This window comes from Erythrolamprus reginae, chromosome 2 (assembly GCF_031021105.1).
Source record: "Erythrolamprus reginae isolate rEryReg1 chromosome 2, rEryReg1.hap1, whole genome shotgun sequence".
Lineage (NCBI taxonomy): Eukaryota > Metazoa > Chordata > Lepidosauria > Squamata > Dipsadidae > Erythrolamprus > Erythrolamprus reginae.
This window is the reverse complement of record NC_091951.1, coordinates 199,562,559-199,589,566: the sequence shown is the minus strand read 5'-3', so window position 1 is coordinate 199,589,566 and position 27,008 is coordinate 199,562,559. Positions and strand designations below refer to the sequence as shown.

Genomic DNA, 27,008 nt, shown 5'->3' with positions numbered 1-27,008 from the left:
AGTGAGCCGGGGCTAACTTCTCCTCCAAGGCAGAAAGGAAGAGCGAGGTCGTTTTCACATTTATATCTGAGAAAAAGTTTTGAGTGTCCATGGTGTCATACATTAGATGTGGCTTTACTATCCGCACAACTCTGTTAAAGACTGATAAAAGAGTGACTAGCCTAAGACTTCCCCGGTGAGATCTGTATTGAGTCTACATTTGAAGCTAGATTTCAGCACAGTGGTCTGGGTGGCAGAACTTGAGCACACTACTACAGGAAAAACAGAAATGTAGAAAGCTGCACACTTACTTCGGCCTCGATCTCATTGTAGTAGCGCTTCTTCATTTCGGAATCGAAGTCCAGAGCAACATACGGTTGGGCTGAAGCAAAGGATGAGAAATTGAGTCAGAAATCCAAGAATGCTGCATGTTATATACTACATAGGTTCAGCGAGCAGACTAGGCCCAGGCATGAGTGCTCTGTTGCCTTGACTTTCCCCCCCAGCGCATACTGAGAGCAATCAAGATAGCATTCATCTTTCCAGTCCTTAATGCACCATACAGTAGCTGTTTCTGTGGATGTTTGGGCTCACCTATAAAATCCCAGGACCAAAGGGCCAAGAGACACTAGGTCAGTGATGGCGGACCTTTTTTTCTCGGGTGCCAAAAGACCATGGGCATGCGCTATCACACATGCATGAGTACCCCCACCCATAATTCAATGCCTGGGGAGGGCAAAAACAGCTTTCCCTGCCCCCCAGAGGCCATCTAGAGGCTGGAAATGGCCTGTTTCCCAACTTCTGGTGGGCCCAGGAGGCTCGTGTTTCACCCTCCCCGGGCTCTAAAGGCTTCCCTGGAGCCAGGGGAGTGTAAAAACATCTTCCCCCATCCCTCAGAGGCTATCTGGAAGCCATAAACCACCCTCCCAGAGCCTCTGTGTGAGCCAAAACTCAGCTGGCTGGCAAACACATGCCCGTTGGAGCTGAGCTTGGGCAATGGCAGATATGGATCTCTGTGCCACCTGTGGTACCCGTGCCATAGGTTCGCCATCACTGCAATACATCCTCCCAGTAAGAGACCACTGAGATTAATGGAGGGGTCTGAATGATTTATTTATTTATTGGATTTGTATGCCGCCCCTCTCCGGAGACTCGGGGCGGCTATGATCTGATGCAATGGGAACAAGTGAGATGAAGTAAAGCACGGGTAGGGAACTATGGTCATTTTACAACCTGTGGACTTCAACTCCCAGAACTCTTGAGCCAGCTGTAGCCCCTCCCCCCCCCCACTTCTGTGAGGGGGCTACAGATAGTCGCCCTTTTGAGACCGTGCCAATGATGTTTCCTCAACATTCCCAATTCGGCAACCAACCCTCAGATTCCCCACCCCTTCTACCAACACCCAATATTTCCTTAGCGGAAGATTTTGTTACCACAAACTGGAAGTGATTCTACCGAAGGGACTTACAGTTGAAGGAGACAGGATTGCCTTCCTCTTGGCCGGCCAACCAGTCACTGGTGCCATTAGAGCTGACAGGTCGGAGTGTAAAAAGCAATTTTGGCCGCTTCTGGGGCAGGCAGCATTTGCGCTTCGCCTGGTTGGCTGTGGGAGGACTGGGACTGGAAGAGGGCTCACGGGGAGACTTGGGAGGCTGCGGGGGAGACGTGTTGGGGCTCCGCCTCTCCTCCCCACTAGCGCCTTCCTCCCCCGCTGATGTGTCTGAAGGGGTTTCCTCTGTCCCTGAGCTCGGGTCCTGATTGGCAAAGCCTTCCGCTGCGGTTTCGTCTTCCTCCTCATCCTCCCCTGCAAATTACAGGTAGAGAAAGCAGGTGTGAATTAGAAGGAACGTCTAATTTTATCTATTACAGTGGTACCTCGTCTTACGAACTTAATTCGTTCCGTGACGAGGTTCGTAAGGTGAAAAGTTCGTAAGATGAAACAATGTTTCCCATAGGAATCAATGTAAAAGCGAATAATGCGTGCAAGCCCAAAACTCACCCCTTTTGCCTTACGCCACTGGGAATCTCCGCCTCTGGACTTCCGTTGCCAGCGAAGCGCCTGTTTTTGCGCTGCTGGGATTCCCCTGAGCCTCCCCTCCCTGGGAAACCCCACCTCTGGACTTCCCTGTTTTTGTGATGCTGCGATTTCCCTGAGGCTCCCCTCACTGGGCCCAGCGAGGGGAGCCTTCGGCTGGCAACGGAAGTCCGGAGGCGGGGCATCCCACTGGCGGCTTGGGTTCGTAAGGTGAAAATAGTTCGGAAGAAGAGGCAAAAAAATCTTAAACCCGGGTTTGTATCGTGAAATGTTCGTTAGATGAGGCTAAGACAAGGTACTACTGTATTTATTTATTGAATGTATAGGCCGCCGTTCTCCTTGAGGACTCAGAGCGGCTTACAACAGTGCAACAATTTTTCCCTCCCTTCCTATTCAACACTCTTGTTATCTCACCGGTCTTCCTCACCTTCACTCAGCCCATTGGATCTTTTATTGTAGAGATCCTCTTCTTCCTCGTCTTCGTCTTCCTCCTCCTCCTCCTCTTCCTCCTCACTCTGTTCTTCTTCAGAGTCTGGCCATGTCACATAGCGGCTGTCAAAGAGAAAAGCAGATCACATCCTCTGCCTGACACAGGGAGACCACTCCTGCCCCAGTGACCACAACCCAACAAAAGGAACAGTTGTAGAATCAGGGATGGACAGGTTCCGGGAGATAGGGGGAGATATTATGAGGTCAAATGTCTGTCAATAATTCATTCACTAAAAAGAAAACCCTTACAATATAGTCAGACTTCTGTTATAGAATTACTCTTAAGGACTGTGGAGTTTGTTTTCAGCCATCTCCAGAATCTTAGGCTAAGCAATTTCTATTATTTAGAACAACCCAAGAATAACATTAAAAGGAATAAATCAATATAATAATAGATATAAGGACAGTAATAAAAGACAGCAATCAGATAAAAAGGAGAAACCCACATCAGTTAAAGGAGTTTCATCCACTCTCATCAAAGAATCCAATTCTGAAGGCCCTCCAAAACACCAATAGGGAAAGGGCCATCCAAATGACAGGGAAATCTTATTTCAGAGGGCAAGGCATTATGAGAGAAGGCAGAGTTAGGGGATCCTGACAGGTGGACATAATTTAATTAAACCCGCAGCGTACCACCTTGCTGGATTGAATCAGCCAGGCAGATATGATGGGAAACAAGAAGCAAGGCCCTGTGGGGCTTTAAAGGGCTTTGAATCACACCTGGAAGCAAACTGGCAACCAATGCAATTCATAAAGCAGAAGTACGGCACAGCAAGGCATGCACAACACTGTCTAGACTGCTGCATTCTGGCTCCGTTGAAGTTTCTGGGTGGTCTTCAACCCGTGAAGTGGGAGTTTCAGTAATCAAGCCATGAGGCACAAAGGGTGCAAGTGTCTGTTTGAAGGGCCTCCCGATCTAAGAAGGGACACAACTGGTGCCTCAGATGAAGTTGTGCAAGGGCCTTCCTGGTAGCAGCTGTTGAGTCCAGAAAGACTCCCAGATTGCATACCCTTCATGAAACAGGGAAATGCTACCCCATCCAAATATGTCAGAGCCACCATTTCTGGGAAGCAAAACACTACCCTCTCTGCTTAATTGACCTGCTATCCGGAATTTTCTATTTGACCAGAAGGAAGGCGGCTGAGATTAAATGGCAGACTATCATTTGGTTATGCAAAGGAAGTTCCAGGACTGGGACTATGCAAAAATGTCACATAACCATACACCATATGGGCACCTGCCAGTCCTTGCACTTGTCATAGCTACAAAGTCCAATTCTCCTCTCAGGACTGCCTTTTCCCAATAGCTAGCTAAGAAAATCCATCTTCCTGGCCACCTCTCTGCTTTGTTTTGGGTTGGGTTTTATTTATTTATTTTCTTGCCATAACTAAAATCAGGAAGTCAGCTCCAAATTAGGGTCACAAAAATACTTTTTGGGCCAAAATCAGAGCTTGGATCCTTTAAACCAAATCAAAGCATCGGTTGTAATGGTATAAAATAGAAGTGGATTCACTCTTAATTACTGGAATAGCACTGAGTATAGACTTTCTCATTGCTTATTTGACCTCTATGACAATCATTAAGTGTTGTACCTCATGATCCTTGACAAATGTATCTTTTCTTTCATGTACACTGAAAGTATATGCACCAAAGACAAATTCCTTGTGTGTCCAGTCACACTTGGCCAATAAAGAATTCTATTCTATTCTTCCACGAAGCATTGTTTTCCCAATCTAGCCATCCCACCAAGAGCCGCGGTAGCTCAGTAGTTAAGAGTGCAGTACTACAGCCTATTTCTGCTGACTGCCAGCAGCCTGCAATTTGGCAGTTCAAATCCCAACAGGCTCAAAGTTGACTTGGCCTTCCCCCCTTCCCAGGTTGGTAAAATGAGGACCCAGGTTGTTGGGGGCAATAGGCTGGCTCTGTAAACCACTGAAATATAAGTTTAAGTACTATTGCTATGTGGATTTCAATTCCCAGACTGCTCAGCAATGGCCCCATTGGCTGGGGAACCCTAGGAATTCAAGACTTTTAGGGGGAGGCATCCAAATTGGAGAAAGCAGTTTTGGGGAAGTATTCTCTTACATCTCTCCCTTCGTACCTCAGCTGTGAAGGAGCTGAGCTAAGCTATCTGAGAGACTGAAAGCACTCACGAGAGCCGATGCAGCAGGAGCTGGTACAAGGCATCTGAGGAGAGCTGATCCCGAGGCACAGATACCAGAAGGGGGTGGCCAAAAAGCATGACTCCATAGTAGCTGTTGCCGTAGTCCCGGCCCTGGGTACGCTCCCGAAGGTAGATTGGCAGGACCACCGCGTCTGCTGAGGCCGGGTCTTCCAGACAGGACACAGAAACCTCGTATCTGGAGGGAGATGGAGAGACATGGTAGGAGGAGGAGCAGGGAGGAGACCACTTGCTTGTTTATAATGTTTCATTTCTCAAACTAGCCTCCATTTAAATGCCATTCCAAGGTAATAAGCAGCACCAGAAATGCACAACACAGAGAACATTCTATAATCCCAGTAAAAATGAAACACTTAATGCCCTCAAACTGAGAGGCAATGAGCCACTAAACAGTACAAGGGAAACTGTCGGTTACATTTACCATTGGAAGACAAATACAAAGGCCTCAACTTGTTGGCTACAAGGGTAGCCCTCAGCTTACAACAGTTCACTTAGTGACGCTTCAAAGTTACAACAGCACCGGAAAAAAGTGACTGATGACCACTTTCCACATTTATGACTATTGCAGCATCCCCATGGTCACGTGAGTTACATTCAGATGCTTGACAAACTGGTCCAGATTTATGATGGCTGCCGTATTCCAGGGTGATGTGATCATCTTTTCAGACCTTCTGACGAGAAAAGTCAACGAGGAAGCCAGATTCATTTAACAACTGTCTTACTAGTTTAACAACTGCAGTGATTCACTTAACAACTGGGGCGAGAAAAGTTGCAAAATGGGGCAAAACTCACTCCACAAATTTCTCAACATAAATTCTGGGCTCAATTGTGGCCATAAGTCAAGGACTACTTGTAACACTACAATGGTGGCCCCAATCAAATTTTCTTAAAGAAAGGAAGGTGCTCAGAAAAGCAACTTTGAGCGTCAAAAAGCAGATAGACCCTTAAGTGGGCAGCTTCCAATTTTCCCAGTATAATGACATTTCCAACTTGCTTCTGACACTGAGAAAATGTCCCCTAAACTCTAAGAGTGTCCACCTTAAGCACCATCCCAAGATCTTCCTTCTCTGCGTACTGCTGGGATAAAGTAACAGGACTCGATGCATGTCATGCTCCGCCCATGCCAACCCATTGAGCAAACACATATTTACCTCTTGTGCTCATTGCTGCTTCTGCTATCACGATTGACCTACCTGTTTGCTGTGAAACAGGCTACTCACTATAGGAAAATGCTAGTCTGAATTTGTCAGTGTATGGGAGTTCATGAATTGGAATAGATATGATAACAGGTCAGCCAATGGGGACTGTTTGGTGACTCAGAAAGCTCGGGGCCTGGGCGTGGCTTAGCTTGACTGATTTGTATGTAAGAGTTGCTTTGCCTTGCAATGTTGCCTCTGTGTTACATTGCTTCTGTGAATATAGCTTTCTGTGATTATTGATTCTGTACTTTTGGATTTTGACTCCTGGTTCTGGCTTCTGCTGTATGGTATTGTATATAAAGAAGTTTCTTATATAAATGAATCCTGTTGAATTATTTACTTTTGTGATGGTTGGGTTGCTGAAAACTCCAACAGAATTACAGGTCCATCTTATTATTCAGACTCATTGTACTGAAAAATGTTCCACTGAATCCTATAGTGAGAAGAAAATTGACTACCTGACCCCCAAGATCCCTTCCAATTCTGTAATTGTATGATTTACTAGCTCTCATTCATTTACCTTATTTAAAGGTAAGAGTCTCTTAAGAGCAGCAGTGGCACAGTTGTTAGAATGCAGTACTACAGGCTGCCAGCTGTTTGTCAGTTCAAATCTCACCAGCTCAAGGTTGACTCAGCCTTCCATCCTTCTGAGATGAGTAAAATAAAGACCCAGATTGTTGGGGGGCAATATGCCGACTTTATAAACGGCTTAGAGAGGGCTGTAAAAAGCACTGTGAAGTGGTATATAAGTGCTAAGTTCTAGTGCTATTTTATTTGGGGGGGTTTCCAATCTGGGCTTTTTAGGTATATCAACTGTGCTGAGTAGAATAATAAAAGTTATAGCCTATTGCACTGGAAGGGCATCAGGGTACCAACTGCCCGGCCTTGCATTATTATCCCCTCCCCAAACTCACATGAAGATGTCATCCCGCTCCAGGATACAGCTGAGAGATTCTTCCCTCTGATAGATCTTGTAGAAGCGGTGACTGAACACATCGGCCACCATCATCTGGAGAGGAAGCAAAGGAACAGCCGTGAGAAAGGGAAGACACAGAACCGGCTTCTACAGTCAATTGAGGCATCTCTCCTTTCACCCTCCTGGCAAACTTACCCGATCAGCAGGCACATCTGTGTGCTCTGATAAAGCATGACAGAGGTCTGCCACATTCCCAGCTTTCGGGACAATCAACCTATGCTGTAAGAACAACAACAAAAGAGGCCAGGTCCAGACTAGTAAGAAAGTCAATTGAAAAGAGGTAAGATACCTAGTTATACATATACTAACAGCTGCCAGAATAGTATATGCCCAACAATGGAAAATAGACAAACTACCGGAAGAAAATATAATAATTAAAAAGATACTAGACTGTGCAGAGATGGACAGGTTATCTAAAAGATTAGAGGGAAAAGAAGAATCAGATTACTATAAAATATGGGCAAAATTTTATGAGTGGCTAAAGAAAAGAGCAACAAAGAAATAAATAAAAATCTACGCAAAGCAACACGTCGAATAAAAGAATTGAAAAATTAACACTATGTGAAAGAAGCAAAATTCTCTGATCAAACACATAAAAAGTGGGGAAACTTTCATTTCCCAAATGTTGTATGTGTGTGTCTTTATGTATGTTTTTTCTTTTTTGTATCTTATATTTGAAAAAAACAAATAAATAAATAAAAATTTAAAAAAGAAAGTCAATTGAAAACCAAACCCTCAAACCCATGTCAAATTCCCCTCTAGGCTGAATCCATCTCCAGGATAGAAACTGATCTGGGGATAAACCTATAGGTCTCAATTAAGTGCAAAGTCCACAGTCAGATTTAAACTATTTGCACTCTCTACATTTCAGTACAAATCATAAAAATAAGTTGAAGCTATAAATAGAACCAGTCATATTTTGGTTCCATTTGGACAACTGTTCTCCAAATATCTCTTTCCTGGATTTCAGATGTGAACCTTTTCCCCCTACCTCTAGTATCAAGTGTGAAAATTTCTACATATATGACAAAGGCTCTAGAGCCGTTTCCCCACCAGAATTCTCAAAGATATGTCACAACTTTTTTTACCACAGTAAGGTATCTTCCAGACAGCTTGTTGGTACCTGTTCAGGTTTCTTACAGGGATCCATGGATACAAAGAAAACCTCCATCACTCGGTCTTTGCTGATTGGCAGAGGAGCACTGAGGTAGCAGAAGGGGTCAAAGGTCACTGAAATTTTTTTACATTCAGGGCAAACCAATGTTGATTTGAAGAGTCCATGGAAGATATCAACAATGATGGAATTGTTGCGACGTTTGTGGTTGCACCACGCTTCTTCTGCTACTTCCTGAACAGGAAGAGGTAGAATGAATAGTCTGAAAAGCTACAGCCTCTCTCTTCCCATGCAAACCCATTTTTTCTGAATTGCAAATCTCTTACTAAATATATCAGCTCAAGCAATGTTAACCACACCTTGAGGTCAAAGGCAAGTTTCCTATCTCTTCCTAGATGCTTACAAGCTGAAATGTTTACCTTAGAATTTTACCATCAAGTTTGGCAACAAATATCTCAGAATTAACAGACAAATCTCAACCACCTCCAGAGGACGTTTTAATTTCCCCCTGCTACCTTTATCTTTAAAGTAATCATTTATGCTAGTCTTCATCTGCTGCTGGGGGGAAACTGCAAGGGGATAAAGGGGGACAGATAGAGGAGGTCTATGATATCACCACCAATTAATGCATAGCATTTGTGATGGAAAACCTCAGAGACTGTATAAGCATTATAGACGGAGCAAGGATCTCACAGAAAGGAATAGCTGATGCATCAACACTATACTTTTCCAAAATGCTTCAGTCCTGCCAATCTTGAAATAGTCTATTCTGAGTTTTCCTGAAGTTGTACAACATCTAAGACTCTTGCAACAAGCACAGAGAGCCTGTTCTGAGGTCAGGAATGAATATTTTGCAACTCCCAGAGCACTCAACCTCTAGTGAAAGGACATCTTGGAAGGAAGGGAGGGAGGGAGGGAGGAAGGAAGGAAGGAAGGAGGGAGGGAGGGAAGGAAGGAAGGAAGGAAGGAAGGAAGGAAGGAAGGAAGGAAGGAAGGAAGGAAGGAAGGAAGGAAGGAAGGAAGGAAGGAATTAATTCTCAGTTCACTGCAGTAAGGGAGTGGTTCTTACGGTCCATTTATTTATGCCTCATTTCAGTAGACTCCAAGCCTTCATCAAATTACATCCAGCTTCCTTTCTTTTTTACTTCCAAATCTCTATCTGATTACTATACAGCCTTTGGAAGTCCCCCTTTTATCACTGCCCTGCCCTGCTCCTCCTCAAAGAGAACAAAGATTTGTTTTTTATTTCTATATGCATGTTAAGGTTTCAAGAAAAACCTCCCCTCGTTAAATTTATATTAAACCAATAACCTTTACAGTTCACTGAACTTTGTAATTGGGGAAATAATATGAATTCCTCAGCACTGGGAGTAAAAGACTGATTTGCTTAGTCACTTGCACCTTATCTCTGTGACTCTGGTCAGCTTATAAAGCTAAGCATCCCACAGAAAAAAGAAACCCATACAGTAACAAGAGTCATTAGAAACCGTTAAAAAAAAAACCACACCAAACCCCCATAATCTGTCATAAAACATCATAATTTTTTTCTAGCACCACTACCAGCTATGAGGCCAGATGACAAAGCCATGTCTTGAAGCCTTTCCAGAAAGCCAACAAGGTCAGGGCCAGTCTGATGATGTGCCAAAGGGCAGGTACCATGGCGGAAAAGGCTCGCCACTTGGGCCCCAATCAGACTGATATTCCTTTATGAACCCACATCACACCCAGCTAGATGTAACAGGTAGGTGTGACTGTTCAAAGACCTTCCTTCAAGTACCGTTTTTTCCATATAGTGATATAAAAATTGAAATGGACCAGAAGAACACATGTAAAGCCAAAGTGGGTTCCTATTGGTTCTAGACGGTTATTTAGAACTGCCAGTTCTGTTGGTACCAGTCCGTGGGCGCCGCCATCTTGGATTGTGCTCCTACACATGCACAAAAGCTATTTTTTTATTGCTGGTGTGTGTGTGTGTGTGTGTGTGTGTGTGTGCGCGCGCGCGCGGTGTGATCCTAAGTGAACCGGCAGCAAAAAGATCCACAACCCACCTCTGATGTAAAGATCACAATGGAAATTCAACGGATAAGATCTCCAGTCAGAAGCTTCCAAGTTTATTCCTTCTACAAACATACATTTATTTATTTATTATTTTATTTATTGGATTTGTATGCTGCCCCTCTCCGCAAACTCGGGGCGGCTAACAACAGTGGTAAAACAACATGAACAATCCAATTAATAAAAACAACTAAAAAACCCTTATTATAAAAAAACCAAACATACACACAAACATACCATGCATAACTTGAAAAGGGAGAAAGGATAACTCAACTCCCCCATGCCTGGCGACAAAGGTGGGTCTTAAGTAATTTGCGAAAGACAAGGAGGGTGGGGGCCGTTCTAGTCTCTGGGGGGAGTTGGTTCCAGAGGGCCGGGGCCGTCACAGAGAAGGCTCTTCCCCTGGGGCCCGCCAAACGATATTGTTTGGTCAACGGGACCCGGAGAAGGCCAACTCTGTGGGACCTTATCGGCCGCTGGGATTCGTGCAGTAGAAGGCGGTTCCAGATGTATTCTGGCCCAATGCCGTGTAGGGCTTTAAAGGTCATTACCAACATGTCCTATCACTGCTGGCTACAATCCAATTTGGAGTCTCCGCTATTTCTCCTATAGTACATGCTCACCTCATCGGGTCTCCCCGCTGCATCCTTTAATTCAATGTACTCTTTCTTCTTGACACGGTTGAGGTCCTCATGTAGACCATCAAGGAGGAAGGAGAGAAGCTCCTGGGAATCGTGCTGCTGATAGCCAAGGAACTGAGAGGCAAAGTGGCCCACTTTGGTCTGAATGGGAGGCAAAAACATGGCCCTCTGAGACCAACAAGGCGCTAAATACAGACTAAAAAACAGTAAGACAAGAACCCAACTGACCTTGAACATTCGGGGCACGATGGAGCGGTGGTGGCCAGACCACTTCTGTTTAATGAGATCCGCATAGGCTTCAGCAATTTCGCCTTTCATGCCAAGAGGGTTGCTGAAGTTTAGTTCGTCCAGGTAATTATTATTGAGGAAGTATTCTGTCAGAGGAGGCACATTGCTGAGACACTGGAAGAAAGAATGAAAGTGTGTCATATGTAGTGTTAGCTGGTAGTTAGAAACATAGAAACATAGAAGACTGACGGCAGAAAAAGACCCCATGGTCCATCTAGTCTGCCCTTTTACTATTTCCTGTATTTTATCTTACAATGGATATATGTTTATCCCAGGCATGTTTAAATTCGGTTACTGTGGATTTACCAACCACGTCTGCTGGAAGTTTGTTCCAAGGATCTACTACTCTTTCAGTAAAATAATACTTTCTCATGTTGCCTTTGATCTTTCCCCCAACTAACTTCAGATTGTGTCCCCTTGTTCTTGTGTTCACTTTCCTGTTAAAAACACTTCCCTCCTGAACCCTATTTAACCCTTTAACATATTTAAATGTTTCAATCATGTCCCCCCTTTTCCTTCTGTCTTCCAGACTATACAGATTGAGTTCATTAAGTCTTTCCTGATACGTTTTATACTTCAGACCTTCCACCATTCTTGTAGCCCGTCTTTGGACCCGTTCAATTTTGTCAATATCTTTTTGTAGGTGAGGTCTCCAGAACTGAACACAGTACTCCAAATGTGGTCTCACCAGCGCTCTATATAAGGGGATCACAATCTCCCTCTTCCTGCATGTTATACCTCTAGCTATGCAGCCAAGCATCCTACTTGCCTTTCCTACTGCCCGACCACACTGCTCACCCATTTTGAGTTCATCTGTCAGAATGCAGCTCTAGGGGGGGAAACGTGACGCAGAATCTTTTCTTTGTGAAATGAAATTAAAAGTAAGGTTAAGCAAACTGATATTGATTCAGAAGTGGAGAACTTTGCCAGTATCCATTTTTCATACAAACAAAAATAATGTACACGAAGGACAAATGTAGCTGCGACATTCATGCAGACTTATAATGTAACACAAACTCTCATTACTAAGGAACAGGTAGGTGTAATTCAGGATTGGGGTTCTTTTTGTTTCAAATAGCCAAATATCTGTTCCTTTTCCCATTGGTAAAATAAATGTTTGACTGTATTATTACAATCTGCCATATTTTTCGGAGTATAAAACATAGCTTTTTCCTCCGTAAAAGAGGCTGAAAATTTAGGTGCGTCTTAATAATCCTTCTGAGGTGGGTAAAATGAGGGCCCAGATTGTGGGGGCAATATGCTGGCTCTGTTAAAAAGTGCTATTGCTAACATGTTGTAAGCCGCCCTGAGTCTAAGGAGAAGGGCGGCATAAAAATCGAATAAATAAATAACCTGAATGTAGCTTTTTCTTCCCCAGCCCTAACTAGGTGCTAACAATCTTCCCAGCTCTTACCTTGATACTCTCTGCAAAGAATGTTTTCCAAGCCCTAAGCCTTTGCAGGTTTTTTTCATTGCTTTACTTGCTCCAAATATGGTTATTTGCAGCCCTAACCAGGTGCTAACAATGTTCCCAACTTTTACCAGCTTGCAGGCTCTTTCATTGTTACTCTCTCTGAATAAGGTTTTTTTAAAAACCCTAGCCAGGGGATAAAATAATGTGCTGAAGCTGGCCAGACTAAGGATGCTAGCCAGATGAATATCTGGTAGGCAGGTTTTTTCCAGAAAACAGAAAAGAGAGCAATCTTTAATTTATCAATCATTCCAAGTCATTATAAAGATGCTGTAATCAAAATTCCTTGATCTAGCAAATCCAAAATTGTTCCACGGATGGTAAGCATCGGGGTGAAGTGCTACCGGTTTGTGTGTACCAGTAGCGGCAGCCACCCATGGTTCAAAGAACTGGTAGCAGCGACAGCATACAGCTCCACCCACCCGCCCAGATGTCACCATTTTCTGTTTTTTTTACACCATTTTCTTTTCTTTTTTTAACCTTCTGCACATGTGCAGAGGGTTAAAAAAAGAAAATGGCAATATCCAGGTGGGTAGGCAGAGTAGTGCGCTGCCGCCCCTACCAGTTCTCCAAACTATGCAATGCGGAAAGCACACTTCTGAATTGGTAGGGAAGGTAGATTTCATTGCTGGTAAGCATGCTGCTGGTGGTACAAAAGATCCTGGATGGGGTTGTAATTTCCTCATCCAAATCCATGCGTGGGAGAGAAGCAGGAACTTCGAGTGATCTTTGCTGAGACAGTTGGTTTTGTTGATCCAATGTTTCTGCAGTGGGCATGAAAAACCTATAGCTTCCTTGCTGTAAAGGGTGGGAAAGACATCATACCTCACTGTTTTCTTTTGACTGGGATGCTGGACAATTAAATGCAATCAGAGGCTTATCACTAAGAGGTAGCTGGTGATATCATCATACCTTTCCAGATGATTGAATTCTCAATTTTATGGTTTGCAAGTCAAGCAAGAACTATTGTCAATATTGTACTTTTTACAAGACTGACATTTGCCATAACATGTAACACGGATAAATATACTACTCAAAAAATGTATGGTATATTGTGTGCATGTTTTTAAAATTATGGGTTTTTAGTTTTAATTATTAGATTTGTATTGTACATTGTTTTTCTACTACTGTTGAGCCGCCCCGAGTCTATGGAGAGGAGCGGCATACAAATTAAATGAATGAATGAATGAATGAATGAATGAATGAATGAATGAATGAATGAATAAATAAATAAATAAATAAACACTCAAATAACACATCTTAGATCTGAATGAATGAAATATTCTCATTGAATTTGCACAACTATTCCATTTGCACAACAGCAAGATTGTTGCTTCCTAAGTGGACAGTTTGATTTCACAGACATTTGATTTACTTATATTGTGTTTTTTAAGTGTTCCCTTTATTTTTTGAGCAGTGTCTATAAGAGCCCTTCTCTGAAAAGAGTGAGCTTTTTTTCCCCCTGGGAAGCATGCAGGAATTGGTGAGTGTTAAGAAACAATCAGCCAAGATAGGATAATTCCCCTACAATGTAACAGCTACTCTAAATAGACATTCAAGCAGACAATGCCAAAATACAAAACCCATTAGTACATGTGGGCAGACATGTAACAACACTGGCAATGCACCCAATATACTAGTAGAATGTGAGCCAAATTTTCGTTCTGCTTGGTGGCAAGTCATCGCAGTACCCAAAGTTTGGCACCAAAACATCACTCATATTTCTTACTTGCAAAGCAGAGTTCATGAAGCATGTGTTCCCCAGGTTGGTAAGGCCACAAATCCCTGGCTGGCCCCGGTACCGCTCTTCCTCATCAATGGAATTCTTCCTGAAAAATGTAGGTAGACTGTGAAAATGAGGTGAAACCCAGACTTGTTCCTGTTGGAGATCAGAAGACAGCCACACTTCCCAAATCTAAGACAAGCTCTGAACTGGAATGCTACCCAATTTTTAAAGTACAATCCACCCTAGACAGGCAATGCAGGTACACCTCAAAACTGTGGAGATTGCAATATAAATACTATAAATACTCACATGATATGTGGTTTGGAACTGGGCCAAGTACCATCTTTACTCCTGGTTTCCATGATCACAATCTAAAGGGAACAGGTGCCAAGTAGGAAAAAGTCAAGAGAGGCACAATAAAAATAACAAAAAATGGACTACATAAACTAGTATATGGCTGGGCAGCTGTCCATGACCAAGCTGTCCTTGGGCTTCTCAGAGTTTGGTTGTTTCATTACAAAGCTAGTTAGCATTTTCAGCACTGATGATGTGACCTAGTTTGGTAATGAAATGTCTGCAAGAAAACAGCCACACTCAAGAGAGCACCAAGGAGGCCTCATTTCAACCCTGAACTATATGTAATCTCTTCTATCAATTTCCATGACTTCCAACCTGAATGATCATTTATTCAGTCAAAATTACTGGCTAATAAAAAGCACAGCATCTATATTATTCTGGAGTTGCTCAAGCTACTCAAAGACATTTTTAAAACCCACAGAAAGCAAACGTGCTATACTACTGTCTAGCTGAAAGCAATTATATCTTTTTATTGTTTTTACAGCACTATCTCCTTGCTCTTATCACCTATCACTATTACTTGCAAGCCCAACAAGAGAGTCAAAGCAACATTATTTTGAGGCCATTGTTTTGCATATCAAAGTAGCGCATAGCTCAAGGGCAGCAGAGGCATTCCTATGATTTGTCAAACATACAAACCTATTTCATTTTCTCTCCTACTGCAAGGCAACTCCCATAAAGTTTAACGAGGTCAGCTAAACATTTCACAGGAGAATGCCACAAATGCTAAGTATGGTTAATTTTGCTTTGCTGTTTTTGTTTAATATTTTGTGGGAACCCAGACTACTTACAGTAAATCATTTATTGCTTAATACTTTATGTGAACCCCCAAAAGATTACTATTAAGCAACCAGAAAAAATCCTGTTATGTGAACCTAGATACACACACACACACACACACACATTTCATTCCATCTATTTTTCCATCTTGTTTATCTTATGTGTTTCTATTTTGACATGCTGACTTCCATGGAAATCAAACATTTTGAAGCCATTGGTAAATAGTTTCTCTGGAGAAATTATAATGCAAGACACAGCTGTTTCCAATAAAAGGAGGATTTTATCATAATCTCTAAGAAGAGCACACACACTCTCTTATGGTACTGGAGCATTCATAAACACCTAATTGTGGCCAAAGAGCTCCCCTCTCTCACTTTCCAAATAGGACTGTGATCATACATTTTTTTCAATCTTAAAAGCAAGCAGAGATCTGAGACAGAAACGGTTTTGGAGGAATGTTTGAATGTGTGATTTCAAGGAATACAGAAGGTTTAAAATCAAACTAGGTGCCCAGAAGTTCTTTCCCGTGTTAAGATGCGTGTCTGAGAGGTCATAAAAGTATCCTAAGGGGGAAAAGCATTCTGCATGTCTTCCAATATACTCCTTCAGCACAAGTGTCTTGAGACCTTCCGAAAGAGATTTCAGGAAGGAGACCTAATCATACAATAGGCCTCCTTAACTAAAATTAACCTAGTGTTCAAGGGAGAAGGGGGAGTTGTTTTTGTTTTTTTCCAAAAAATAATTATTGGATCCAGATCCAAGTAGGCCAGTTCAGTAAGAGATGTAAAGAGTGGTTTCTATCCAGTAAAACTGCTGCTAAATCTTAAATCAGCTTTTCTATTTAGATAACTGTACTCCACTGTAGTCTAAACTTGAAGTTCAGGGATTCTGTCTGTCTGATTATCTCAAATCCAGTCTTTGGAACTGATAATCTCAAATCCAGTTCAAACTGCTATCTTCCAGATGGCTCCACCTTCAGCCAGTCTGCTCAACGTTGATTGTAACAATCAAACACAAGTTGAGGAGCAACAGGCTGTGGAAAACCAATTCATATAAATATGCCAGAGACAAATCTTGGCACAATACCAATTCTGCCTCTTTTTGTATACAAGCCAGCCTCAACCTGGTGACAGCAGCGTTACCTGCCCTGAACTTAGGCAGGCATCCAGCACAGTCATCTGCAAGTTTCGTAACCTCTCATAGGAGCCATCAGCATTTTTCACCCAGAGTCTTGATTCATCTTCTGCTGGAACGGAAAACTGATTCCGGGCCTCTTTTAGCACTGTATCTAAGGGGCAGGAGACAAGAGGACAAGGAGAAGATGACTTCTTGGGACAAACACCCATTTGTTTTCCCCTCCATTTTCCCCTCTCAGCTGAATTCAGAATTCCTGAGACCTTACCAATGGTATCCATCCGGCTAAATTGCGTGACCACGTGGCTGTCCACATCATTGTGCTGACAGAGGTACAGCTCCACTAAGTAAACCTCCACCTTCTGCATGCTAGGAAGGTCTACCACCTGGGAAGGAAGACTCAAAATGAGTAATCAAACAAGGGACAAAATAACATTAAGAGAAATTGGGGGAATCAGTAATGGTAGATACGTATTGCTCAGTCCTCTCTGAATAGAGACTCAGAAGAGGAAAGCCAACCCCATCCATATTTTCTTCAATGGGAAAATATGTGAAAAGAAACAAAAGTTGTTAACACTAGCCAGAACCTAGCAGGATATCCATCACTATATGGGCTGTAAAAGGAGCATTCACGGCAAGAATGAAATCTATGAATTGATAATCCCCCATATGTTTATTTTCATTACATATTATAAGCTATTCCCCATTTTCTCAACCCCTACAATTTACCAATAGCAAGAGCTAGATAATGCTGGGGGGGAAATTACTTTTTAAAAGGTAGCATATAAGTTAAGTATTGAATTCTATCGCTAGCAAGTCTTCCACTTACATAGGGAGTTGAGTTTTCATTCTCTGGCCACCTTTTCTAATAATTGCAATGGAAAATGCTGCAGGGCATGCAAATTCCAAAGAAAACCTGTGGTTTTCAACTCCGAATTTCTCACCTTTCGTTCAATGGCTGGCTGGCCATGTTCAATGCCATACCAGCTCACCAACTTGTCCCACACTTCCTCTGGCAACAGAATGTACTCTTCATGTTCTACCAGCCTATCCTTCAAACGATACGACTCCAAATCTGGAGGGAGAAAGAAGACAGGCTGAAGTCATGGAGGACTCACCCTCTTTAAAGAAGCCAATAGCTTAAGAGCAATTGAGGAGGCCCCACCAATTTTGACATTCATGAAAAGGAGCCAAGCTTCTTAGTAACTGCTTAGTAAGTGCTTAACATGGAAATAGTTTTTCAGCTTCTGTAGAAGGCCCCTTCTCATAAAACCAGTACGGTATAGCAATTACTGCTGAAATAGTGCAGAAAGCCAGATTCAAAATGTAAGTGACCTGGGAAATAAACTATGTGAAGTTGGGTCTATAATTTTTGAAATTCACATATTGGGCTAATTATTTTATCTACCTTATGCTGTTTTTAGCATGCTATATAGAAACATAGAAACATAGAAGACTGGCGGCAGAAAAAGACCTCATGGTCCATCTAGTCTGCCCTTATACTATTTCCTGTATTTTATCTTACAATGGATATATGTTTATCCCAGGCATGTTTAAATTCAGTTACTGTGGATTTACCAACCACGTCTGCTGGAAATTTGTTCCAAGGATCTACTACTCTTTCAGTAAAATAATATTTTCTCATGTTGCTTCTGATCTTTCCCCCAACTAACTTCAGATTGTGTCCCCTTGTTCTTGTGTTCACTTTCCTATTAAAAACACTTCCCTCCTGAACCTTATTTAACCCTTTAATATATTTAAATGTTTCGATCATGTCCCCCCTTTTCCTTCTGTCCTCCAGACTATACAGATGGAGTTCATGAAGTCTTTCCTGATACGTTTTATGCTTAAGACCTTCCACCATTCTTGTAGCCCGTCTTTGGACCCGTTCAATTTTGTCAATATCTTTTTGTAGGTGAGGTCTCCAGAACTGAACACAGTATTCCAAATGTGGTCTCACCAGCGCTCATTTGTGTCTTATTCAGCAAACCATATTAGGTAATCTCTGCTGAAGGGCAGTGAGAAAACCCAATATAACTTTTCATTAACACAACATATTTTATTGGTTTATTAGAATGATCAAATGTATGCAATCTGGAACATTCTAGAGGAAGAAAAAGAAAAATAGAAATAATTCATATCCCCCTGATTAAGCAATTTACATGAAAGGCAGAGAAGAAGCCTCAAATAAAAGAAATAAGGCAGGAAACCATACCTTCAAAGAGTTCGGCATTGTTGATCCGTCCAGGGAAAGCATTTGAGTTCTGATCTCCAGATTCCACATAAGCTTTCCACTGCTTGTACCAATGATTTTCGAGCAAATACCTGAGGCAAAAAAGCAGATAGCTCAAATCCAAATCAAAACCACAATCTAATATACAATATGGAGCTGTTACTGGTAGCAATTCTTCTCCTTTCATTTCCAATCATAAACAGGATTATAAGAAATCCAGGCCTCAGATTGAAACATCTATATGCATCTGGTTATGCTAAAGAACAGTAAAATTTTGTTTGCAGTCCTTATAGGCAAATCTCCAAGAATCCTAAATATTTCCCAAAGTTTCTGATCCTTAAGACAACAGACATAAATTTACAAAAGTCAAAAAACTTTTCAAGGGATTCCTAGACCCACAACATGACAATTTGTTCCATTCCCTGTAACATCTTACATGACATAGTTGCTGCTGACATCTCTAGTTCTTTTCCATGATATTTAATTAGGATCAGGATTTAATTAATTGGGTGAACAGGGGGTAATATAAAGTCATGTTGTTTCTAAATCTCAAATCCTCCGAACTGAAATTTGTACCGCCAGTTATTCCTAATTCAAATTTTTACTATTAGCTGTGAATTTACCAAACCAGTCACTGTCCTTGTACCATAGTTTACTAACCCTTCAGTTGGCCACAACAGATAGAAGCGCAGACAAATGTGTATGAAACACTTGGGAATCCTTGGAGAACCTTCCATTTATAAATGGCTAAAATCTGGCCTTCTTAGTTATCTGCTTATTTTTTACTTCCCAATGTCAAATGTTTAGACAAGTCAGTTTGAATTTTCTGCTCAGCAGCAAACCATAATCCTCATTTTTCCCAACTGTTGAGTACTCCACTAAAAGGAAAAAGCATTCCATTCTCAACACAATTAATATTGTAGTGTGTCACTATGCCACAACGTGAACAAATCAGGTCAGGCAGGCTGCAAAAAGAACTTTCCCTTGGTTTGACTCAGGAAAGTAGAGTAACAACCTCCAACATCTGTAAAAAAAATAGGCAATCTCAGTGTAAGCTGCTACCATTGGCTACACTGAAAGGCAAAGAGAAATCTATCAAATCCATCTGCTTCTTTTCAAGTAGCTTAACAGAGTCCTATTGGCATCATAGTTCCCTCTAAGCTGAGCAGTGAGCAATTGCTCACTTAAAAATCATCATCAACTCAGAGTTTTCCAAACCTGCCCAGAAGCTGAGAGGGAAATTTTATTATTATTTCTGTGCCGCCCAGTCCCGAAGGGACTGCCGCTCAGACACTATTCTTTTCTGCCCACCCCCCAAAAAAATTAGAGGGAACACTGATTGGCATACCAAGTAATGTAGATTTAATTTAAAAGGAAGCATGGTGTAAAACTGGTTGGTAAATAGCTTTTTGTATCAAATCTATTTGTCTGCAGTAAATACAATATTGGATGTATAGTTGTAAGTCAAGGTCTACCTAGCTTGATTTAGTATGGACAGGCATTGAAACAAAAGATGACCATGTATAGAGGCATTGCTCCTAGCAGCTGCTAATATTCCAGGAATACTGCAAACACCTGGAGACAATTTTTTTTTTTTGCTACTTGTTCTGTGGGCGTTGTGTGGCTTGATGGGCATGGCAGGGGAGGGATACTGCAAAATTCCCATTCCCTCCCCTTTCCTGGGGGAAGGATATTGCAAAATCTCCATTCCCTCTCCATTCTGGGCCAGACAGAGATGGTAATCATCTGTTCTCCAGACTACTCAAAATTTCCGCTGCCAGTTCTCCAGAGCCTGTAAGAACTTGCTGGATTTCACCCCTACCTAGAGGGCCATAGTATCTTAAGGCACCCCAGTTTGGTATGCATGTATGTATGTATGTATGTATGTATGTATGTATTTATTTATTTATTTATTTATTTATTTATTTATTTATTAATTAAATTTGTATGCCGCCCCTCTCCATAGACTCGGGGCGGCTCACAGCAGTGATAGAAGCAATGTACAATACAAATCTAATAATACAAAGTTAAAAACCCATAATTTAAAAAACATGCACACAACACACCATACATAAATTATATAGGCCTGGGGAAGATATTTCAATTCCCCCATGCCTGAGGGCAGAGGTGGGTTTTGAGAAGTTTACGAAAGGCAAGGAGGGTGGGGGCAATTCTGATCTCTGGGGGGAGTTGGTTCCAGAGGGCCGGGGCCGCCACAGAGAAGGCTCTTCCCCTGGGTCCCGCCAAATGACATTGTTTAGTCAACGGGTCCCGGAGAAGGCCAACTCTGTGGGACCTAACCGGTCACTGGGATTCGTGCGGCAGAAGGCGGTCCCGGAGATATTCTGGTCCGATGCCATGAAGGGCTTTATAGGTCATAACCAACACTTTGAATTGTGACCGGAAACTGATCGGTAGCCAATGCAGACTGCGGAGTGGTGGTGAAAACATGGGCATTAATGGCTAAAATCTAGAAATTTGTGACAAGTTTGAGTCCTGCCTTGGCTATGAAAGCCAGGTAGGTGATTTTTGTGCAATGCCTCTCTCAGCCTAAGCCTCCTCATAGGATGAGTGATGTGGGGAAACAAGGAATATTAAGCATGTTTGTTCCCTTGAGTTGTACAAACAAAAAGTGGGGATAACTAATTATTATTGAGTACATAATAATTTTAATTAATAATAATTTATTAGATTTGTATGCCGCCCCTCTCCGAAGACTCGGGGTGGCTCACAACAATGATAAAAACAATATTATACTGGCATAAATCTAATTTTAAAAAAAAACAACTAAAAACCCTATCATAATTAAAAACCAAACAGCACATACATACCAAACATAAATTATAATAAGCCTGGGGGAAAGGTGTCTCAAATCCCCCATGCCTGGCGGTATAGGTAGGTCTTAAGTAGTTTACAGAAGACAAGGAGGGTGGGAGCAGTTCTAATCTCCGGGGGGAGTTGATTCCAGAGGGCCGGGGCCGCCACAGAGAAGGCTCTTCCCCTGGGGCCCAACATGACCACAAAGGTTAAAAACTAAAAGCCTTAAGGCTGAAGCTGATGTTGAAAGTGCCATGTGTGTGCGCATTTTCAAGTCAGTGATGACTCGTGGCAACTGTATGGACAACTCCCTGCAGTTCTTTGGAAGATTTCAGTCAAGGCTTACTATTGCCTGTTGAGAGAATGACTGGCTCAAAGTTACCCAGCTTTGTGCATAAAGTTTCTATCCTGGTGCCTTAACCACAACATCAAACTAGCGTTCTCAAAAATGCATTTGTTACTTATTACCTCTCCTTTGTTTTTCTTCCTGCATTGTTTTTTTTTCCAGCAGGCTATAATCTACAAACATTTATCTAGAAGCAAGATTCATGGAATTTAGGGGGAGTGCTTTCTAAGTTGTATAATATATACATAGGCTGAGCCTGCAATCTCATTATAAAAGATATAAATGTGTAAGATAGTTTCTTTTGTAATAACACAACAGAGGAGATTCCTATTCTGCTGTTTCCTGTTTGTCTCATTCCAAACATAGCAGCAAGCAAGTCAGTGTGTAAGAGAAGACTCAAACAACATCTCTCTAAAGCCCATCCATCGGGATAAAAGAACAATTGAAATAATCCCTATTGTGAGCTCAACTTGCTTCATAAAATAGGAAGTCTGGTAGCTGATGATGAGTGAAACCAAAGTCACTTTCTTAGACAAGAACTATTAAAGGACAGTTACAAGTAGGTCATCTGACTATTTAAAATAAAGGATAAAGAAAGCAGAACTGGCATGAAGTTTTGCCTCCAAAATGAGATCCCAAGTGAAACAAACTTCGTTTAGAAACATAGGCCTTCACTTTATATTGTTAGTACGTAGGTATATCAATTATAACCTTTACCTCAGCAGGCAAAGCAAGGGTTTTTCCATTAAGGTGCAATATTCTCAAAAAGACACATAAGCAAATAATTGAACACAGGAGCCATAGAGCAGTGTTTTTCAACCAGTGTGCCGTGGCACACTAGTGTGCCGCGAGACATGGTCAGGTGTGCCACGAAGCTCAGAGAGAGAGAGAAAGCAAGAGAGAGAGAAAAAAGAGAAAGAAAAAGAAAGCAAGAGAGAGAAAGAGCGAGTGAGCGAGAAACAGAACAAGAGAGAGAGAAACAGAACAAGAGAAAGAAAGCAAGAGAGAGAACAAGAGAGAGAGCAAGAGAGAGAGAGAGAGCAAGAGAGAGAGAGGGAGGAAAGGAGAGAAAAAGACAGAGGGAGGTAAGGGGGGAGAGAAAGAGAGCAAAAAAGAGAGGAAGGAAGGAAGAGAAAGAAAGAGGGATGGAGAGAGAGAAAGAAAGAGGAAGGAAGTGAGTGAGAGAGAATTTTTTTCTCCAAACTTTTTTTAGCTCCCCCCCCACCCCGCTCAATGTGCCCCAGGGTTTCGTAAATGTAAAAAATGTGCCGCGGCTCAAAAAAGGTTGAAAATCACTGCCATAGAGCATGCCCATGACAATTCATTCTCTGAAACAGGCAGGCCTTGTGCTGAATTCCAGTAGCCTTCTACACCCAATTCGAGGTGCTACTAGTCACCTACAAAGCCCTATATGGCAGGGCTTGTTAGCATCATAGTCCTGCCAAAAATGAATCTAGCCATCTCAAGAAAGAATATCAGGAAGATCTGTCTTGGATGGGGTGGAACTACAGTAGTCCCTCACCTATCGCTGGTGTTACGTTCCAGACCTGACCGCGATAGGTGAAATCCGCGATGGGGAATTTATTGACTGATAGTACTTATTTAAGTATTTATATTGTAATTGGTAAGTTTTCATTGTTTTAAGTGTTTATAAACCCTTCCCACACAGTATTTATTTTAGATACAGTATTTAAATACAGTATTTACAATTTTAGATTTTTTATTTTTTTTTTAAACCTGCCGATTGAGTTCGGCGGGCTGTTTAAATCTGCCGATCAGCTTCCTCAGAAACCCGCGATGAAGTGAAGCCGCAGTAGGTGAAGCGTGGTATAGCGAGGGACTACTGTACCCCAAACAGACCCTGTGCATAATTTAGGTGGCAGGTGGCTGTTGTGGCCCAGGGGGCCTTTGCGCAACTGTGAGTTGTGCACCAGTTACGCCTTTTCCTGGACTAACAATCCCTACTCAGTCACTCATGCCCTAGTCACTTCCCATCTTGACTATTGCAACACGCTCAACATCGGGCTGCCCTTGAAGAGCATCCAAAAGCTGCAGTTGATGCAAAATGCAGCAGCCCATAGTTTTGTGTAGACCCTGGTGTGTACATTTATCACCTCTCCAGAGGGAGTTGCAAATTTTCTTCCGGGTACAATTCAAGGTGCTGGTCGTCACCTTTAAAGCCCTTTATGGCTTGGGACTAAGTTATCCGAGGAACCGTCTTTTGCCGGTCACATCTATCCAACCCATCAGAGCAGGAAGGCATGGAATGCTGCGGGGCTCATCCCTGAGGGAGATACACCTTGTGGGTCCCAGAAGAAGGGCCTTCTCCATGGTGGCTTCCTCTCACTGGAATATCATTCTCCCAGAGATTAGAATGGGCCACACTCTAATACTCTTCCGGAAGGCACTGAAGACCTGGTTCTGCCAACAAGCCTGGGGAACCCAGAGAGGGATGGAGCCCATTAAATTGCTCATGTGACCTGCTGTCGCCAGAGCAGGGGGCGGGGGGGGTATTTTATATTACACCATATTAATTTATTTGTTATTATTTTTATTTTTTTAAATGTGGTTTTATATTCTGTAAGCCAGTGGTCCCCAACGTTTTTTCCACCAGGGACCAGTTTCAGCAAGACAATTTTTCTATGGCCCAGTGGGGGTGGAAAGGGGCGTGGTTGGGGGCGGGATTAAGCATGGGGGTGCTGGTCCTCCCCGCCCCTCTTTCCCGCCATCGTCCTGTGGCCGGCAGAACCTGCCTCCCAAGCCCTCTTGCCCAGCGGGAGCTAAGCGCTGGAGAGAGGGGGTCAGGCTGGCCCTCCTGCCTCCCCCCAGCCAAAAACGCAAAAGTGCCCCGCGGCAGAAGCCAAAAGAGGCTTGAGCCTCTCGGTCCTTCCCGCCCCTCTGTCCCATCCATCGTCCTGTGGCCGGCAGAACCTGCCTCCCGAGGCCTCTTGCCCGGCGGGAGGCGAAGCGCTGGAGGGAGGGGGTGGCGGCATGAGGGCCGGCAGCTGCTGACTCCACGGACCGGTGCAACATGCCCCGCGGCCCGGTACTGGTCCGCGGCCCGGTGGTTGGGGACCCCTGCTGTAAGCCACCTTGAATCACCATGGGTGAATAGGAGGCAATATAAATGATAAACAAACAAACAAACAAACATATATATATATATATATATATATATATATTTGTTTTTTTTAAAATCAGGTCTGCCATGCACTAAAATTCTGCTAGTTACAACGGTAAAAAAGTACAAGATTCCTAGGAGAAGAAAGAGGAAGTGGTCATAAAAAAATTCAAATCCTCCTGTATAGAAAAAAACTAGCCTCCTTTATAGGAACAAGCTGGTTTTTCATTCTGTTTCAGATTTCTTCCTTGACTGGTAAAATAAGGGACAAACATTTGATGATTATGAAGAGGAAATCTATTTTCAAAAGTACTCAGAAGATCTAATTAAAAAGTACCTACCCCTCATGATGCTATTGAACCAAATAGAAAAGGAGATAAATAACCAAACTCGGCTAATTCAGGAAAACACGCCTTCAGAAAAGTTATCCAGTTCACAACAGTTCAGGTTACTTAGAGCAGTGTTTCTCAACCTTGGAAATATCTGGACTTCAACTCCCAGAATTCCCCAGCCAGCATTCGATGGCTGGGGAATTCTGGGAGTTGAAGTCCAAATATCTTCAAGTTGCCAAGGTTGGGAAACACTGACTTAGAGCCACCCTTCTTACACCTACGGTAAATTGAGAATATATGACATGCTGAGCACCTCCCTTAACCAATCCAACAAGGAGCAGTATAGGGAAAGCATTAGACATATAAGAAAAGGGAACAAATCTAAATAAGGTGATTTTTGAGGAGATGCGGGAGGGGTGGGGGGAAAGCGCGCAAAAAGGGCCAAGGAAAAAACGGTACCTAATTCATCCTAAAGTAAAACATCATTCCTTGTTTGCCTCAGCGCTGTAAATTGAAAGTGCATATAAAGCTACTAGGCTAATTAGCCGAAACCTCGAGGAGTTTAAAGAAAAATCCCATTACATTCAGCAGTTTTGCATTTTTTTCATAAACCACAATGGTGATAAACCCAGTTAAAGTTTAAAAAAAGCGCTTTTACACTATATACTCCCACAGCCTTGGGCGTGAAAGGCGTACATCGCGAAGACCACCCGAATATATAACCTGCAGCAAGCCAAGATAGCGGTGCCTATCTCGTGGGGAGGGGGGGCTCCCAAGGAGGGGGCGTCCGCAAACCCCGAATCAAGGTTTGTTCCGAGGCTGGCAGCAGGTGAACCCGGTGGGGAGCGAACGAAGCGGGGTACGCTCAAGGCTCGATACCACGCCCCAAAGACACCCCCCCCCCCAAAGCCCGAGCGACCTCTCTCCACCCGGGACACTCCCTGCGCAACCCCCCCCCCCCCCCTCATTTGCACTTACCACTTCTCTCCCGCTCCCAGAGGTCTCTTCCTCCCTGCCTGGCCCGGCCCCTCTCCCTCTACCTGCTGCAGCTGGGCCTCCAGCCCGGGCAGCCCCCTCTCCGCCATCTCCACCCACACCACCTCCGCCGCCGCTCCTCCGCCAGCCCGGAAACGAGAAAGGGAGACACCTTATTTCCCTCTCTCGGCTCCTTCTTCATGGCCCCGCCCACCCGCTTCCGACCGGCCGGATAGGTGTGGCAAACGAGACGGAAGAGAGCGGACCCGGCACCATGTTGAAATTGCGGCCCCCTACGGCCGAAGGGCGTCATGACGCAAAGGCCGCGCTATATACGCCCTGCCCGATTGGTGGGGTGCTGCGGCGCGGGAAATTGAACGGGCGTGGGGCGGGGCAGATCAGAGCGGCGTGCTTTTAATTGGATGAACACTCTGTCGCCGGGCAAAAACGAGAGGCGACGAGATTCTTTTTTTCTCTTTTAACTAAAGCAAAATCATTTTTTAAAAAAGAGGACGCTTGTTTCATGTATCGATCTGCTTCCGGCATTACTGACCTTCGCCCCCGCGCTGGCGTCAGAATTCTTGCGACTGAAGTAACCCAATACCAGGAAAGATGCCGTGCGCGAGGCTTGCGGTCGCCATTTTTACTAAGGGCAAAGTTTTCAAATGCTTCCTAGGCTAACGCAGCTCTCCACTTCGCCCGTCGGGATGAATTTTGGCGCTTGTCCGTTTGAACAAACCGGGGAGAAAGCAGAGTC

At 43.2% G+C, this 27,008-nt stretch overlaps 1 protein-coding gene across 1 annotated transcript in view; it reads right to left on the bottom strand.

Annotated features, from left to right (window-relative positions):
* Nucleotides 1-26,559, bottom strand: part of USP11 (ubiquitin specific peptidase 11) — a 33,510-nt gene extending 6,951 nt beyond the window's left edge. Inside the window, exons 1-16 of the mRNA XM_070741157.1 lie at nucleotides 26,255-26,559; nucleotides 18,643-18,752; nucleotides 17,372-17,502; nucleotides 16,696-16,813; nucleotides 16,436-16,581; nucleotides 14,466-14,527; nucleotides 14,160-14,259; nucleotides 10,900-11,073; nucleotides 10,654-10,812; nucleotides 7,985-8,209; nucleotides 6,997-7,080; nucleotides 6,800-6,894; nucleotides 4,658-4,864; nucleotides 2,442-2,566; nucleotides 1,448-1,783; nucleotides 291-361 (exon numbers count right to left, since the gene is read on the bottom strand). Of these exons, the coding sequence (XP_070597258.1) occupies nucleotides 291-361; nucleotides 1,448-1,783; nucleotides 2,442-2,566; nucleotides 4,658-4,864; nucleotides 6,800-6,894; nucleotides 6,997-7,080; nucleotides 7,985-8,209; nucleotides 10,654-10,812; nucleotides 10,900-11,073; nucleotides 14,160-14,259; nucleotides 14,466-14,527; nucleotides 16,436-16,581; nucleotides 16,696-16,813; nucleotides 17,372-17,502; nucleotides 18,643-18,752; nucleotides 26,255-26,361 (2,250 nt within the window). The 5' untranslated portion in view covers nucleotides 26,362-26,559. The remainder of the gene's footprint in view (nucleotides 1-290; nucleotides 362-1,447; nucleotides 1,784-2,441; nucleotides 2,567-4,657; nucleotides 4,865-6,799; nucleotides 6,895-6,996; nucleotides 7,081-7,984; nucleotides 8,210-10,653; nucleotides 10,813-10,899; nucleotides 11,074-14,159; nucleotides 14,260-14,465; nucleotides 14,528-16,435; nucleotides 16,582-16,695; nucleotides 16,814-17,371; nucleotides 17,503-18,642; nucleotides 18,753-26,254) is intronic.
* Nucleotides 26,560-27,008: the final 449 nt, after the last annotated feature.